The following is an 18,916-nucleotide window of genomic DNA, read 5'->3' as shown; positions in this document are numbered from 1 at the left end:
ATGTAAAATCAAAACGCTGCCACCCTGAGTCCTTTCCCTGTGGGACAGTGGCCCCTTCCATATGTGGATTCTCAGCCTGTTTTCATTCTGTTGGGAACATGGGGATTCCTAATTCTATATCAGTCATAATGCCTATCAAAAATCCCTCGTATTCTTTCAGATTTGTAAAAGTAGAAGATATACACGTGAATAACATTGATTACCTTCATACCAGGAACATATTACAGAGGAGAAGGTTAAGTATTAAAATCTAACTGAAATACAAACAAGGTATATAATATGTGCCCCAATCAATGGCTTTCTCCGATTTCAGAGCTCAGCTCTGCTTCCGCCATAGTCAGGATTTTTACCTTAAAGGTAAAAACTTCAAATAATTTCTGACTGGCAACAAACACAGAGACCTGTAATGAGATCTCAGATGACTATAGAAAGAACGTCATACTGGCTGTATGTGCCTCACTATACTGACAAAGACAGGTTAGCACCGTGAGGAAAGACACTGCAAAATGTAAGGTCAGTGCTTCAGTCCTGAGTATTCAGAAACGTATGAACTGCCCCAGTGTTCTACAACTTTCCATTCACTTAAACACAGCAAAAACAAAATAGCCGTTGCTCTATGTATGGGTGTGTGCCTGTGAGTGTAAGGGTATATGTGTACACATATACATGGGTGTGTAAATGCATATACATATGTGTATGTGCATGTGGAGTCCAGGGGACAAACTCGGTTTGCTGAGAACACTATCCACCTTATTTTAAAACAGAGTTCTCACTAACCTGAAGCTTATCAATAAGGCTAGACTAGCTAAATAACTGGATCTCAGAGGTCTGCCTGTCTCTGGTTATTTCCTGTGGGTGCTTGAGACTGAACTCAGGTCATCACGTTTGCTAGGCAAACACCAAACTGGGACATCTCCCCAGCCAAGAAGCTTCTACCAGTCTGTCCCCACAAAAAAGAATTTAAAGATTTTTCAGAATTATCCCATGGCCTTATTGCACTTCCAACCTCTTCCTCCTCCTCCTCCTCCTCCTCCTCCTCCTCCTCCTCCTCCTCCTCCTCCTCCTCCTTTTCCTCCTCCTCCTCCTCCTCTTCCTCCTTTTCCTCCTCCTCCTCCTCCTCCTTTTCCTCCTCCTCCTCCTCATCTTCTTCTTCTTCATCATCATCATCATCATCATCATCATCATCATCATCATCACCATCACCATCATCATCATCTTTGCCCTTCTTATCATGCTATTTGCATGCCCTATGCTGGAATAATGCTCCTACAGGCATAATGACATTGTAAAACAAGCCCTGCATGACTCCAAAGGAGAGGGGGTATAGCAGGAAGAAGACCACCCGCTCCCAGGTACATGTTACTATGTAGCTCAGAAGCTCTTGGTCTCCCTCATCACTGAGCAGACAGTGGGAAAATCAGAAACAAATTTGGAAGTACAGTATTCCATTGGGTGTCAGGAAAACGCTTGACCATATGCTGAGATTTGTCAAAAGTAGCTTCCATCCTGTGGCTTTCTCCCACTAAGTTGCCTTTTCTTTCCTCCCTTCTCTGTGACAAAGCTGAGCCCATGTGACAAGCATTCCTTGTATATCATATTGTCGAGGAAATTATCTGGTTGAGTAGAAGTTGTCTTTTATCCTTTTAAGGGAAGAGGGGGTAAGCAGGGTCATGGGAGGTGTTTTGGTGCTTAGATACTGGCCTTGCTTGAATAAGGACTAGAGGTCAAATACCCAGAAACTCGCCTACATGCCACGGCCTAACTGTAATTCAGGATTTAGTGGAGAGGCCCTGGCTAAATGTGAAAGAGTAACTGAGAATGATTCCAGATGTCCACCTTGGGCCTCTGTATGCAGCAGGAGCATATGCACCCATGCACACTGACACAGAGAAAGGTAACATCCATACACACACATACCACACAGACAGAAAAAAAGATGGCAGAGATGTAAAACAATATCGAGGTTTTGTTCTTCTCTGTTTGATATGAGCAGGAATAAAGACTAAGGTTGCCAGGAATGTTTGAATAAAATTCCACTTACAGATGTTCTTTTATGACAGTCTCAGGAAAGCACTCTGAAAGCCATTGATACCATCAGATAGGACCCATTTTAGATGAGACTGGATCCTGTAACAGGTCTTTATGATTATATATATCTACACACATATACATGCACATACACACACACACACACACACACACACACACACACACACACACACACACACGGTGTCCAGATTCTGGGTCCTGGCATCTCTTGCTTTCTACCACAGCCAGACTGTATTCACTACGCTCTGACATACATGCTCTTCATAAGAACTTTAACAGGCAAGATCGGCAAGTCTCAGGAAAATTTCATGACTCATCGAACCTTCAGTAAACAAATCCAGGAGCCTATTCCAACTCAAAAATTTGAACTCAGGTCCCTCTGACCCCAAAGTATGACCCTTACAGTCTCTGGCAGCAGTAGATGGCTGCAGGAGTTCTCCTGACTCTGGGTCACAAGGCATTGAGGGTAGGAAATATCTGGTCCCGTCTTCATTGTGGTGCTAAGGATGGCGTCTAAGAAGCAGCATCTGCCAACCTGTACATAGAGCTCCCTTAGTATCTTCTTCAGTGTCTGCCACTCAGATGCCAAAGCTAAAGGTTTAAATTTCAGTAGCAGGTCTTCTGGGATTCTTACGTCTTACTTTTGGTTTTTTTGAAACCGGGTCTAATGTAGCCCATGCCCACCCTGAATTGATCCTCCCGCTTCAGTCTCGGTATTGGGACTCCAAGTGTATGCAACCATATCCAGCCCTAGTTATTTTCTGTTGGTGGTGTTATTTGTTTGTTTGCTTTAATGTTAAAAGAACACAGATTCTTAGGATAAAATATTGAAATGGGTCCTCTGTGCTGCCTGATTCATTCACACTTTGCATGGGCCCCTGGAATGCCCAGGAAATATGCTGTGCAAAATGCAAGAGACAGAAAAAAATAATACAGGTTAGCAGGCTAGCAGGCTATAATCCCAGCCTCAGAGGTGGCAACAGGACAATCTCTGAGTTTGATGCCAGCTCCTGCTACAGAGTAAGTTCTAGGAGAGTCACACTATTTACTGAGATTCTGTCTCAGATAAAGAAAAACTTTAGACAAAAAACACAAAGGGCAAACAATCAAAAACCCCACGAATTGTCAATGAAAGACTTTGTGGCAATAACAGCAAACTTCCTTCTTTGTCCAGTGGATTCTACACCTTTACAAAATTAATATGGCCTGCTTCAAGTGGCTCTTTTCATGCCCAGCAAAGAGAAGTCAACTAAATGGGCCCTGAAATAGTAGTTATGTGACCAGGGAGATGGTGCTAAATAAAAATACATCTCAACTGGATTCATAGGTTCACTTTGACTTGTTCTGGAAGGTGTGTGTGTGTGTGGGGGGGGGGGTTCTTTCTTTTTTTTTCCCTAAAAATAAACTATTTCAAAGTGGGAGCTTGAGGAAGAGAAAAACAGAGAGAGACAGAGACAGAGAGACAGACACACACAGAGAGACATAGACACAGAGAGGAAAGAAGGAAGGAAGGAAGGAAGGAAGGAAGGAAGGAAGGAAGGAAGGAAGGAAGGAAGGAAGGAAGGAAGGAAGGAGGAGTGCTGAGAGCATGTATGTAGCGGATGTGTTTCTTCTGACATACAGAATGAGAAAGTAATGCTGGTCCGTCAGGACATTGACCTGCACAGGAGACCAACAAGAGCAGTGGTTTGTTAGTGTGCTGCGTGGTGCGCCCAGTGTGGTTTGCACCCAACGTCATGTCTCTGAGTTTTGTTACTATATTATGGTTTTTCTTTCTAACACAAATGTTGAGTGGAACCCTTTGGCTGTTCTTTTTTTTTTTCCAGCTGGTAAGTATTTTTTGGTGTGAATGAGCATGGTCGTGTGTGTGTGTGTGTGTGTGTGTGTGTGTGTGTGTGTGCGCGTGTGCCCGCTCCCATGTGAGGGTGTGCACATATTTATAAGTATATGTGTTTACATGTGTATATGTGTCCTGACCCATGTACACATGCACATATAAATAAGAGAACACAAACAGTGGATGCTCCTGTGGGTAGATGCTAAAGGTCCATGGCAAATGTCTTATTGAATTTTACACACACACACACATACACACACACACACACACACAGAGCACACAGGGCAAGGTCTCTTATCCAATCTGGAACACTGAACTACTGTCAAAACTGGCTGGCCAGCAAGCCCTAAGAATCTTCTTGTCTTCAGATAACAGGCCTCTCCTGTGCCCAGTTATTGTGTGTACTGGGAAAACAAACTCAGGCCCCCATGCTTCTGTGGTAAGCATCCAACTGACTGAGTCATCACCCCAGTTTCCTCAACTGGGAACAGTTATTTGACTCAAGAGTTCTAATTTGGGGGCTGTAGAGACGGATCAGCCGTTAAGAGGTCTTGACAGTCTTCTGAAGCACCTGTGTTCAGGTCACAGCACCCATCCTGGATAACCAGTGACCACCTGAACCCTAAGCTCCAGGGCACCTTATGCCCTCCTCTGGCCTTTCAGAGCATTTGTCATCAAGTGCAGATACCACACCAAGGCACAGGATTACAAATAAAAGAAATCTTTTTAAAACTCTAATCTCAAGCATCCAGCCTAGTTTGCTTAGATAAATTTCTGGTGCTGGCTTCCGGGGAGAGAGAGGTTCAGACGCTTATTCCTGTGAGCCGGTTTACCCATGAAGCCATCTGCCCCTCTTCACCTACACTCAGCTGTCTCCTCGCAGAGACACCCCTCAATTAATAGAAATGCCAGACAGGATGACTAAGAATTATCATTTTTTAAAGCAGTCAAGCCCTCATTTTTTAGAAGCCTCCTTTTTCACGGAAAGCTGCTCCGTTCCCCTCGGGCGGCGCTTTATGGTGTACTTGGCGAATTGAATAAAAGATACCTGTTAAAGGAAGGAAGGCTTCCATTGAGGCCGTTGAAATCTGATTTCATCTCAGACTCGAGAACTAATGTTGTTTTTTGTTTAACTAGATTTCGCCTGTCAATTTCCAGACCTGCTGTGCCGTCCGCCTGTATGGACTGCTGTGGTCAACACGGGGGTTGTAGTAGCAAATTTTATTACGGACTGGTAATTGAATTGAACAGGTTTACATTTGAATAGATTTACTACACCATGATCTCTGACATACTGCACGGGACTCAAATCCCTGCACATCCATAAAGATACGTTTAAGACAGTATCACCCTCTCCAGGTTTAGGGAGCGAGCCTTGAGCCACAGAGATGTCCAAACATAATTGTGCATTTATATGCAGGTTGTGATGCAATATTTCACCGTATTCTTTAAGCATAAAAGAAAAGAAAACAATATTCTATATTTCCTCACGCCCGTCCCATCCCTGCTTTCAGAGAGAAGGGCAGCGGGCTCAGAGGAATGCTATTTTGCCAACCAAGTGTTCATAAGGAAGTAAAGGGGAAATAAATTATTATCTGAGCATGGCGGCAACAGCAGCTCTTCCCTTGGAAACACATCCTCTAAGGGCTTGATAGCAAGTGCTGAGAGGTGCGAACCATAGATAAGCGCGGCCGGGTTCGCTCTGCACAAAGATGTTTAATTAAACGCAGCTCACACATCTGCTTCCTGCTCTGCTCGCCTCCCTTCAGATTCTGAGAGACTGCGAGAAACACGATCTAAGAGCTGTGTGCCTGTTCATCTTTAAAGTCGAAACGGCAATCCAATGGCTAAATTACAGTATTGAAATCAAACTAATCAAAAACTCGTATCTGCTGAGAAATGGGGGGGGGGGGGGCGTGTCTCTACGCACTAAACTGTGAAAACAAAACCGAACCTGAGGTATGCTTACGAAAACGAGGCTTCCACTGACTTTTCATTATATTTAAACAAATGGATTACTTTTTAAGTTCAATTTTCGGGGTCTTGCCACCTTTTACTCTCCTTACTGTTATGAGCACAAGTTTGGTTGAACGCTCCGCAATCAGGGTAAGTGGGAATATAAAGATGATCAAGGCCACAACCCACTCTCCATCACTTACAACATTCTCAATTACATTTTTATAAGATTTTTCTGCGGAATGGAGAGGGGGGTTGCTCTACCCTGTGAATTAATTTGTGTATGCTACTCTGCCAGAGGGCTTAAAGCATTGGCTAAGCAAAGTCATTCACCTTAAAATAATATATCACTACCACCACCACCACCACCATCCTCATCGTGAGGTAAAGCAGTGGTTCTCAACCTGTGGGTACTGACCCTCGTGGGTGAGCCCAGTGAGCCCTTCCTCAGGGGTCACCCAAGACCATCAGAAAACACAGATATTTACATTTGATTCACAACAGTAGCAAAATTACAGTTATGAGGGAGCAACAGAAATAATTTTATGTTTGGGGTTACCACATCGTGAGACTCTGTATCAGAGGATCGCAGAAGAGGCTGAGAACCACTGCTCTGTACCCAGTGGGCTTCTCATGTAAAAACGGAACACTGGTACCCCAAGGAGTCATTTCCGTGTGGGACACCTTTGGGCAAATTTGTATACATGTTTATCAGCAACCAAGGAACTTGTGTGGCACAGTAGCCTGCCTGATATGTGGGAGGAGATCCAGATGGACTGGAGAACAGGTCATAGTTACTTATGAAATCTAGTGGGGCCAAAGGCTTGAAAATTAAAGGTCATAGTGTCCCCTTCTCATTTTTACACCCAGTGTCAATCTTTCACCAGTCCCCATGACCCTCCTTCCTGTCTCTGTGCTTACAACTCATGGGGATGGGTCTGCCTCTGGTACCCTACTCCTCACGGGCTCTCTCTCCATCCCTCCATATTCATATATCATATCTGCCATATATAATCTTAGGGCTACACGTCTCTTTCCTTTATCTTTCTGCTGGACGTCCTATCTTAGGCACCTTCCTGCAACACTTTAAAGTTGCAAGTTTGCCTGTGAACAGCTGGTTTCCAAGGGAAGCGCCAAGCTGAAGAGCAGATGGAGAACATGAGCAGGCTGAACCTTTCGCAAGAGACACGTAAAGGCCAGAGGACTAGGACAGGAATTCCTTGTCCCTCTATCCAACCTGCTGACTTATTGTCCTGTGATAACCGCCACAGAGAGGGTCTAGGACAGGCACAGCTCTCACAGGTGGAATTACACAAATCCAGAACCTTTGCAGTTAGTGAGGCTCATCATAAAACTTATGGTGTGCATATATGTGGACTTAAAATGTGAAACAGAAAGGTAATGGAGAAGAATCTGCACTGGCAATAGATACACTCTGATGTAGCCAAATCTATGTATTTCTATAAATAATTCACCTAAGTTTGGTTTCAAACTTCTCTCTGTGACCACATGCTCATCTTGGTGTTTTATGGAAACATCAGGTTTGCTTTAAGCTCTGATGAACTTTCTGAATACAAATAGGTAAGTCCATGCTTATCTGCAAAATAGGCTTGTACAGAGATTTAACAAAAACCCTCTGTAAAGGCGGGTTTCTCAAAGAAAAAGGAAATTTTTTACTGTATCACAACTGAATTATGACTTTGTCTAAGTAAGCTGAAGCGCACAGTAGGTCGGGCGCTCTAACACATGCGGGACAGCAGAATGTCCCCTGCAGCCAGTTCTCCCTGAGGGGACCATCAAGTGGAGAAGCGCAGCCAGCATGCATGACACAGAATGCACACTCACTGGCCTTATCTTCTGTGTGTGGATGTTTTCCACAACCGAAACCATGCACAGCCATTATAGGGGCAAGGCAGGAGTAGTGTTCACTCAGTAATAATAAAGATAACCTTAAACCCAAAATTAGTATTTAAAAGACAAATGAGAAGGGGTGCATTGTGGGTAGCCTCTTGTTTTGTCTGCATCTTCTCTCTGTATCTGTAAAGATCAAAGGACCAGGCCCAGCCCCATAGTGGGAAATTTGAGTCACATCACAGGGTCCTACCTTCTGGCTGGTGTCAAGATGCTAGCATGAAGAATTAGAAATTCTGGCCTTCAGAGTGTTCAAGGTAACTACTGTTCCACCTTTTCCTAGTATCCACAGGAATGGTCATGAGCTCTGTTGGGAGGCCCTCCCCCTCCATCCCCCAGCCCCCAACCCCCCGTGCAGCCCACCAAACCCGGATGTGCGAGGTTGTGAGCTGCCTGCTTACCTTCTTTCAGCATGCCCACTTTGAGACACTTCATGAAGCGGCAGGCCTGGCAGGATTTGCGTCTGCGCTTTGTGATCTCACATTCATTCGTGGCCGGGCAGCTGTACTCTATGTTACCTGTAGCACAGAGTTGGAAGGAAAGAGACCATCAGACTGGTGGGCCAGGAGAGATTGATGCATCTCAAAGAAAAGGAATCCCCAACCCCAAAGTCATGTGACCTCAAAGACATGTCAGGAAGCTGGATACGCTGCTGTAGCCACAGAAGAAACTTCTAAGGAAACAGTTGGACATAATTTAGCACTTCCAGAAAGACTGAGGCAGGAGGATGCCCACAAGTCCAAAGCAGCTTGGACTGCGCTTTAAGCTCTAGGGTAGCCAGGGCTACATAGTGAAACTGTTTTCTTTTTCTTTTCCTTGGTATTTTCAAGACAGGGTTTCTCTGTGTAGCCCTGGCTGTCCTGGAACTCACTCTGTAGACCAGGCTGGCCTCGAACTCAGAAATCCACCTGCCTCTGCCTCCCAAGTACTGGGATTAAAGGTGTGCGCCACCACCGCCCAGCTGAGACTGTTTTCAAAAACAAACAAACAAACAAACAAAAAGAAAAGGAAAAAAGATTTATATTAGCCTCTTAATACTATATTCTACAACGAGATTTCCTTTGTATAAGAATATTGAGGAAGACTGTTAGCAGAGTGTAGGAAAGGGGCAACAGGCACCACCAAGCAAGCCAGCCACACAGAGCACCGGCTTCTAGTGGAGATTCCAAAGTAGACTGTGCTCAAAAACACCAGAGACTGGGAGCGGGATCTGCAGTTCAGAGCACCCCCTGCTCTGACAGAGAACTCAGGCTTGCTTCCAACACCCACGTGGAACTGCTCACAACTTCCTGTAACTCCAGTTCGGAGGATCCTGTGCTCTCTTCTGGACTCTGCTGGCATGTACAGCCAACTAGGCATACACAGGTACACACAAAATAAAATAACTAAACCATAAAAAAAAACCAAAACAAACATACAAAGAAAGCATCACATCTGGATCCTACATGTCAGTCCCAGTCTATGGTGACTCATGGTTTGGGGACAAATCTGCTTGTCCTTCTGGTTGAACACACCTCACAGAGCTCACTGATCCAAAGTCTGATGTACGATATTACTATTAGCCCCGGGCATGCAGGGCAGCAATGTCACAGCCCTTCCTGCCAGGCTGGCCAGGCAGGGCTACCCAGGATGCTTCCTGGGGATGCTCAGAGTGAGGAGGAAGGGAATAATGGCCGCCACTGCTGTCCCCATCTTCATCATGCTTGTGACAGTATTTGCATAATTAATTCCAAGCACCATGGAATTTTGATAGCAACAGACTAGTCAAGGTTATAGTTTTAATAGTCGACTGTATCATTTTCAGCCATATGTAAGAACCTGAAATAAAAACAACGTGTAAACAGAAGATCTAAACTTCCAGCGCTTCTCTGAGACAATGAAGCACGTGCGGTGTGTGCTCTTGGCGGCCACAGCTTGTAGAGAAGCTGCCTTGAAAAATAAAGGCTGCCTCTGCTATCAGCCCCGCCGCAGAGTGCTTGAAGGTCTCTGGCTACTTCCTAACCCTTTCCCCTCGTGATTAAGTGCATTAGTAACCTAATGAAAATGCATCCCGCTTATTGCCCTCTTGGGAAGGGGGAGGTCATCACACCAAACGCATAAATTGTCATAGGAGACGGTCCAGGCATAATTGCAATTTTGCTGTTCCATGCTTGCTGTACTCAGGGTCCATCGAGTCCCCAGAAACATGCGCAGATCCAAGTAATTAGCATAGAAGGCTGCCTGGGACCACAGCATTGATGAAATATTTCAGAGTTAATCACACTTTGTAAACACTGATTTATATTGACTACCTTTCTGTGGACTGATGTGTCCTCATTAAATATCACATTAGTGCTTTGCCGGGTTGTTCAGAGGCGCCACTACTCGCCAACTGCTAATTCACCAGGAAGCTATACCTAGCCACTTGGAACTACAGAAAATTGGTTAAGTATGCATGACTTTAAAAAAAAAAAAGTCTTGAGCATTAGAACTTGAGGTAAATTGACTGGCTAAATTAGCATTCTAATTCAAAGCAACTACTTTTAAAATGAGGTTAGATAATAGAAGTGATATTAACTGCATTAACAGGAATGTTCACCGTCACCATCTTCAGAAATACCACTCAGGGGCTGGCGAGATAGTTCATCTGGGGAAGTGCAGCCGCAAACGGCTGACCATGTGAGCCCATGCGAGCTCAGTCTCCAGAACCCATATGAAGACAGAGGAGAGAATTGATTCCACATCATTGTCCACTAACCTCCACACACGAATGCCGGCTTTCACTTGCCTTGTATTAGTTAGTAAACATTTCTTTTAAGAAAAAATATTACCCAGGAAAAGACTGGCAAAATAGCTCAGCAGTAAATGTTATATAGTCCTGGAAACCTGGGTTTCATACTTGACTACCATGGTGTAACACACACACACACACACACACTAAATAATAATAATAATAATAATAATAATAATAATAATAATAAATAATTAATAATAAAAGACAGGCAATAGTAAGGAAAGTGTAATGCTGGCTTTGTCAAAGCTGAGAATAAAAAGATTGGGAATAAGAGTGGTGTCTTACAAATGTCCCCAGAAATCTAATCTGTATAGAAAGAACTTTGTTACAATTTTGTTCCTTTCTAATCTTGCTTTTGTTGTGGCTTTGCAGATAGAACCTGGGTTCTGTCAAAAGTATTCTAGCACTGAACTATAGCCCCAATCCTGTTTTTAGATTTTGGACTTCATTTTGAAACAGTTTCCCTAAGTTCTCCAGACAGACCTGAAATTTGCAGCCCTGCCCCAGCCTCCTGAGTAGCTAACTGAATGCTGGTGATCTAGTGTGCGGCTCCTGGTACCTCATGTTCTCTACAATTTCCTCCATATTTATTTCAAAGAGAACTCTAACATGTCCTGTGGAGGGATGACTGAATAACAATTACAATCACTGGGAACAAACGCTCGTCACACATCATGTCTAGCCATTCCCAGACGCTAAACTTGGCATGATGTAAGCTTTCATGTTCCCATGGAGGCATGAGCATCCGTCTCATGCCTTCAGCTCAGTGGTATCATCTTCTGCTACCTGGAGCACCACACATGCAATGGGACTGGCTGTCCTTCTATCCATCTTCGGAGATTCTGGCCTCATCGTTTATGGCAAGGGATTTTGTCGAGCAGGAGCAGGCTCACACGTGGCCCTGCACACGTGGCCCTGCACACGTGGCCCTGCACACGTGGCCCTGTACATGTGGCCCTACACAGGCTCCTCGTCCTGATCACTGGCCTTCTTGCCTAAGTCCAGGATGGGTGGTACTGTTTGCACTGTCTTCCTAGGACTCCCTCGATCACCCCTCTACCCTAACTTAAAATAAAGGAACTGAGCTTGCTACTCACAGCTATAAATCCCAACACTTGGGAAGATGAGGCATGAGGGCTGCCCTCCGTTCCAGGTCCATTTGGACCCTGAAATAAATAATAGAATAAATAAAATACAATGAAACCACTTGCCTAGCATGTTGAAGGCCTTATGCTTGACCCCCAGCACCACACATGTGTATGTGTGCTCGTGTGCACATTACTGCTGCCCTTCTGAATTAAATGGAAGCAATCCAACTACCACAAGGTCCTTTCCCAATATAACTCTCATCTACTTTTTTCTGGCAATATCACAATTATTACCTCACATGAACTTTCAGATCCAGCCAATTTCATTTATTCATATTTTTTTTGCTGCATGTCCTTCAAGACTCTCCTCTGAGAATGATCTATTTCTGCCCCTCTTTTCTTCTTAAAATTATTTCCAAGACTCAGTGTTCAACTCCAATTCCATTCCAATCATTTATGAAAACCTCTCAGACCATTCTAGCAGGAAATGACTTCTGGGATGCCTGTCTTCTGAAGTACTGTCATCTCATACAGGCAGGACTTATTTTTGTTAGTTCTTTGCATACGCATGATACCTGCTAGACAGGAAGACAGTGGAGAACAGGAGCCAGTTCCTAGGAAGTATACACATCTCCAGCCAATGGCTGTCACAATTCAGGAGAGGGAGGCAAGGTGAGATGGTGTCCTGAGCTTGTAATCTCAGAACTGGAGAGGTAGAGACAGGCAGAGCTCCAGAGCTCACCAGCCAGTCAGTCTGGCCTAGTTGGCAAGCCACAGGTCAGTGAGCTAACTTGTCTCAGAAGAAGAAAAAATAGACTGTGGCTGAGGAGTAATACCCAAGGTTGACCCCTGTTCTCCATGGGAATGTGTACACATGTGCACATGCATACACACACACACACACACACACACACAGAGAGAGAGACTCACACACATACACACACAGAGACTCACCACATACACATACACATACAGACTCACACACATTCACACACACATTCACACACACAGACTCACACATATATACACACAGACTCACACACACACACATATGTACATACACATGTGCATGTGTACTCATGCACTTACATATGCACGCCCACACGTACATACACCCAGGCACGCACTCACATGTGCGTGCATGCTCAGAGAGATTATATTTAGGAAAGTCAGTGACATCTTCACATAGGTAAAAATGTCTGAACTATGCTATGAAAAATGAGTCAGTAAAGACACCGGTGTAAAGGATTCTTCCCAATGCCACAGGATATGGAGAGACATCTTTAAAACAGCCTCCCCACGCTGGGGCGAGGAGTGAAGCTCAAGTGGAAGAGTGCATACTTAGTATGCAGGGACCCTGGGTTCATCCAGCAGCACTTTAAAAATGGGAGCAGTGGTACAGGCTTGAAACCTAGTACTCTGGAGGTAGAGGCAGGGGGGTGGGAGGTTCAAGGTCAGGCTGGGATGGAATAAGCCTTTAATAGAAAATCTTTTTTCACAAAGCAGTTCCACGTTTTTATATCCTTCATAATATATATATATCACATATATATATGTGTGTGTGTTTTATAATATATATACACATACATATATTATTCATAATATATATAAACATATTTACATATATATGTGTCCTTCATAATACTGACACAAACACACATACACACACACACACACATATACACATATGTATGTCTATATATTCAATTTAGGGGGATAGAAATCGTTTACAATGAATTGGGGATCCTCATGAACATTCTGTCTTAAGGAAGTCTTAACACAGGAAGACGCTAACCTTGATCTCACTAAGTAACCCTGGCTTATACTTGGAAAAACAAGTCAGCAAGGCTCTAACTAAGTGATTTGCTAGAGGGAAACCTCATTTTCAAGGCCTCCCATGGAGTTCCTCGGCTTGCTGTTGTTGTCTGTGGTCACCCAGCCATCAACATCTTTGATCGGTGTTACAGGCTACTGTGATTTTACCCTTCAAATACCTTCCCTGTTGCTTTTAGGAGTCAATTAAAAAGAGGCATTTTATATTAAAAAAAGTCCCACTCCCAAGTACCCGGATAACAGTGTAGCAGACACTTTGGTAATGGTTCAAAGACTTTCTTCCCACTGGACCACCGCCTCTCTATGGGACACTTGTTTTCCTCCAAGTCTCTGTGTAGAAACTACACATAAATAAATAAATAATCCAAATTTTAAAATCTCGAGTGTATCTGGGTATCTGGAACAACCAGGAGACAGCAAACGGTCCTGTTCCCAGCATGCATTCTTATTGTAGACAAAGAGTTTTCATGGAGTTATAGCTCATGATTTTCTGGGACACATTTGTTAGATGGCATTGGGGACTGAGTTGGGCAGCTGCTAATGACATGGCTGGACTTTCCCTGGTTTTGTCAATAGCTGGGGGAATGCACTGTGCCTCAGAACTAGGATCCACCTGGAACCTTGGGGTCCTACCGCCAGGCTGCCGGGAGTGATGAAGCAATTTGTAATATCTCCTGGCAGCTTTGCACAAAGTCCTGGTCTCTGGTTACTTATTTCTGAGTCTTTTGTACAATTAGTTTGCAGGCGATGTAATTTCCTCACTTAGTCCTTAACAGAATCTGGCGGCTTGCTGGCGTGTGGAATAACGGGGTGTGTGCGGAGCTCCAGCCCAGAGTGCCAGTGGGTAATTTGTGGGTCCCTTTCAGTCATTTGGTGTACTTTCACACTTTGGTAGTGAACAAGCTGGGGGATAGGAATTAGCATGGCATCTCAAAACAAAAATATTGGTCAAACCTTTACTCTGGTCTGCGTTGCCCCCACGGGGTAACCATGCCCTTGCACCTAGAACTCTGAAGTGAGCCCTCTTTGTCAAGCATCCTCTCTTGTCACCAAGATCAGGTCAAGTTCAAAGCCACTGTCTGTTCCCCCAACTTGCCTGAGTTTTATTAACAAAGCCAAATGGCTGTTGATGATAGCCATGGCACATTAGCACATCACCACACATGGAAGTTTGGGGGAGCACCCGTGTGTGCATACACGTATGTGTGAGTGCACAGAGGACAGCATTGCTGTCCGCTTCATCATTCTCCATGGTATTTTCTTGAGGCAGACTCTGTCACGGACCTGAGTCTCATTGTCTCTTTCAGATAGCCCGGCTGGCCAACAAGACCCAGGGACTCTCTTGTTCTGTGGTGTCTGTTCCCTCTCCCTTCTCTAGACCCTCGTCTCCTTTACTGTGGTCACAGATGCAGGCAGCCACACCCAGCTGTCTTTCCCCATCTGTTCTCAAGATCTAACCTCAGGTCTGACCTGAAAATATAAGAGCCAATGGCCTGGCAGCACATATTGCTGAACTTTGGACATGAAGCACCGACTTAATTCCCAGATAGGAATGAAATATGCCTTAAAGACAAGCGAATGATTCACTGATATAGAGAGAGGGTTGGAGACGTAGCTTAGTTGAAAAGCCTTCCTAACCTGGCAGGCAGGAAGCCCATGGTTCAATCCACAAGCCAGTGTAAATCAGGCAGGGTTGGTGCTTCCTGGAGCCTCCAGAACCCCCACAAAGGTGTGCATCAAGGTGGTGGACATTGAGGTGTTAGTAGAAATTGATGTGGGACTAGATCAGGTGTGAAGGTTTAGAAACAGCAATCATGCTCAGTGAAGGTCACCCTTTGGTGACCCTCCTGGGAGGGGATGGGAGTGTTTACAAGGAGGTGTGGCTTAAGTGTCTGAGATTCACTTCACAGACTGTCTAAGCCATGACGTGGTCCTCTGTTCTCCTGTTCTCACACGCTGCTTCCTCATATGAACTGCAGGCTTATTGGCAAGACAAGAATGTTCTTCCCTTCCAGTCTTCTGTGCTTGTACCTTCACAGCTGTTCTCCAGGGCTCCCAGAAGCCTAAGACCTCATCTGATGCTCGACTTGCAGCGAGCTCTTCCCTGGTACTTACTCAGTTTAATTCTGTCTCTGTGAACTAACTGTGTCTCTATCCCAGCTATGCGTTCCTTCAGGACAGAGGCATCCTAGGTCTGTGTACAGTGAAGTCAACAGAACACAGAGAACACTTGCTATTTGTTAATACTTTCACGACAGCATCTCAATAAGCTGCCCAGGTTGGCCTTGGGCTCAAGAGGACCTGAGTAGTTAGTAGGAGCAAACCACAGTAGCTACCCAACTTGCTTTTTAGGGATTCTATTCCCAACTGCTCCATTTTAGAGTTTAGGACTCAATTATTCATCTAAAAATTAGACAGTAAGAAAAGAGAGGGGGGAAGAAGAGAAAGTTTATGTTCAGAAAGTAAAGAAACAATATGTGCCCCCTCATGAGGTTCTTAGCCTATAATGTCTCATGTGTGTGTGTGTGTGTGTGTGTGTGTATTAAATGTAAATGTGGGTATAACATTTAGAAAAAAAGCTTTCAAAAGGTAAGATACATACTAATGCTACATTCTGGGTATACCGATTACAAGGTCTCTTCAGAAAGATGCTACACTCCAGTTATTTGAGCCCTGTGACTTTGTAGTCCACGGAGGGAAGGATACTTATTCATCCCCTTTACAAGCTATCTCAACATCTGTCCCAGTGGTTTTTAAAGGTACCCTTGATTATTCAGGTGCCAACACAAAGGGCCATAGCCACAAACACTAATGGTCCAGGTAGCCTGGGATGCCATGCACACAGGAACACCATCTGTGGTAATGGAGCGGTAAGCCTGGAGTCTAGGCTACATACCAGGAATCACAAAGCCTGCAAGTACCTGAGGCAGGTTTGAACCCAGAAAGTTTTGCTCCAAAGCCTGCACTCTTAAGTACAAGGCCGTTCTGCTTAACCCTAATCTTTTAAAAGTCATTACTGACTGTTGCTCAACTTAGAAACATGTCGCACCCACGCTGTGCTCTGAGCAGTTTCTTTGTGTAGCCCTTGTTGTTGCTACAGTTGTTGGACAGAAAGGACATTTGGAAGCCTGACACAGGAGCCTGGGAATGAGAGGGTGAGGGTGGCTCTTGGCATTGTCCTTGGCTGTTGTCAGCCTTCTGGGACCAGGGCAGCTGTGGGGTAGGATTGAGTTGCTTTTAGAGAGAGGAATCTCTCAACACCTCAGAAAGAAATCCTTCATCTGGTCTTGGGGCCACCATGGTCTGTGGCCAGTTTAATTCCACAGAAACCAAACAGAGCAAATCGCCAAAGCAACGGGTGTCAGGTTGTACACAAAGCAGTTTGAAGATCCCAGAATAATGCTATTGTTCACGAAGGGAAAGAGTTGACTCCATGGTCACCAGGGAATGCTCTAAAACACATTTAAAAGGACATGGTAAATGTCTAAGAAAATGTGTTTGCTGCAGATACATATGGAGACTGAGGCAGGAGGATCATGAGTTTGAGGCTAGCCTTGGCTACACTGTAATATCCTGTCTCAAAACTCAAAATGAAACAAAGCCCGGGCCCTTACATTTGCTAGGCAAGTATTCTCCCAGTGATCAGCTGCTAGCCCTCACCTCAGCTTTCAAGTTTCTATAATGGTAAGGATGAACTTACAGAAATCCTTATAGAAGGGTTGCCACTGCCGCAGGAAACATCATATCTGAGCTGACCACAATCCAAATTTTCTATGTTCTATACCCAATATCATCTTTTCTCTTCCTGCCAGCTGTAAGCAAGTATACATATTCAGCTTCTAAAACATACATGTTTAAAAGAAAAGATGGTCTGGGTAAATACGCCAATGATAAAGAGCTCGCTGTACAAGCAAGAGTTACTAAACCCACAGCCCTCACAGCCAGGTATGGAGGTGTCATCCTGGGATCCCCGTGTACAGAGGTGGACACAGGAAGACCAAGTCAATCAGCAAAATCCAAGTTCAGTAATAGAAGTGGTCAAGACACCAGATGTGGCCATCTAGCCGTCTCTCTGGCCTTCCTCGAATGAAAGGAAGTGAGCAGGGCGGGCACTTAGAGTGCGCATCAGAACACAATGTGGGATATGTTCAGATTCGCTGGGAAGGAATGTTCAGAATTCAAGCTCTAAGAGCTAAACCGCAGGCAGGCCAAGGGTGTAGATCAGCTGGAAGGCAAAAAGCTTGCTTGGCCCTGACCTACAGCCCAGCACTGTATAAGGAAGGTCTGCTGGGATATGCCTGTAATCCCACTGTTGGGCAGTAAAGGCCAAAGGCTCAGAAGTTCAGAGGCCATCCTTCAGCCATACGCTGAGTTCAAGGTCATCTTAGCTATAGGGAATTCCTCAGGGATACATTGATGGAAGTACATTAAAATGTTCTTCCATAAAATAGCTAGATAAGCCAAACACAAGACCTGATTTGACACCACAGTATGGAATTTTTCTATTGCAATGAGAATTGAACGTTCTCCTCCTTCTGACTAATATTTATTATTAGAAAACAAGAGAGACAAGATGCCAGTTCCGAGCTGCCTGCTGCTGTGGTTGTGAAGTGTGTATAAGTAGACTGCCATTCTATGTCAGAACCTGAGGAGAGGGCTCTCCAGAAGGCTCAGTGGGGGAGAGAGTGCCGCTAAGCTGATGAGTTGACTTGCATCCCTAGAAACACGCACGCAGACACATGCATACACACAAAGACACATATACACATATACATACACACACATAGACACAAACAGATACACATAGCAGACACACACATATAGGCAGACACACATGCAAAGACACCACAGACAGACACACAGACAGACAGACACACACACACACACACACACACATCAATGAATACCAACCAATCAATAAAATGCCTGAGGAGAGCTGGTCTGAAGCCTCAGCCCTGTAATCCCAGCACTAGAGAGGCTGAGGCAGAGAGATTATTCCATATTCCAGGCCAGCATGGGCTAGAGAAAGTCTTTGACTAAAGTACCAACCAAAGTAAAAGTAAAATCAGCCTATCCCTTGGAAACTAAGGGGGCTGGGGATGAGTGTGTGTGTGTGTGTGTGTGTGTGTGTGTGTGTGTGTGTGTATGAGTGCATTGTGTATGTTTGTGTGAGTGAGGACACATGAACACATTATTTCACAGTCACCTGGGTCTAGCCAAGCCAGGTGTGGAAATAAGGGGCCGCAGATAGAAAACCCAGGGTCAATACAGCTGGGTTGAGCTCTCAGCTTTAAATTTGAGGGATTTCTGGGAATGAATGATAAAGCAGTGGGTAGTTTTAAGCCTTAAGCCTGACCATCTCCTTTCTAAACCTTTGTATTATCTAATCATGGCTTTTGTACTATTCTTAATTCCAGACTTTCATTTTATTTTAACAACTTAATGGGGAAAAAATTGCTCACTGACTAC

At 44.5% G+C, this 18,916-nt stretch overlaps 1 protein-coding gene across 2 annotated transcripts in view; it reads right to left on the bottom strand.

The window, feature by feature from the left end:
• Esrrg (estrogen related receptor gamma) overlaps window positions 1-18,916 on the bottom strand; it is a 479,885-nt gene that overhangs the window by 141,091 nt on the left and 319,878 nt on the right. For both annotated transcript variants that reach the window (XM_052200978.1, XM_052200977.1), the window contains one exon: window positions 8,155-8,271. In XM_052200978.1, the coding sequence (XP_052056938.1) occupies window positions 8,155-8,271 (117 nt within the window). The remainder of the gene's footprint in view (window positions 1-8,154; window positions 8,272-18,916) is intronic.

Source organism: Apodemus sylvaticus, chromosome 12, assembly GCF_947179515.1.
Source record: "Apodemus sylvaticus chromosome 12, mApoSyl1.1, whole genome shotgun sequence".
NCBI classification, from domain to species: Eukaryota; Metazoa; Chordata; class Mammalia; order Rodentia; family Muridae; genus Apodemus; species Apodemus sylvaticus.
The sequence above is the reverse complement of the archived record's forward strand: the minus strand, read 5'-3'. Positions and strand labels throughout refer to the sequence as shown.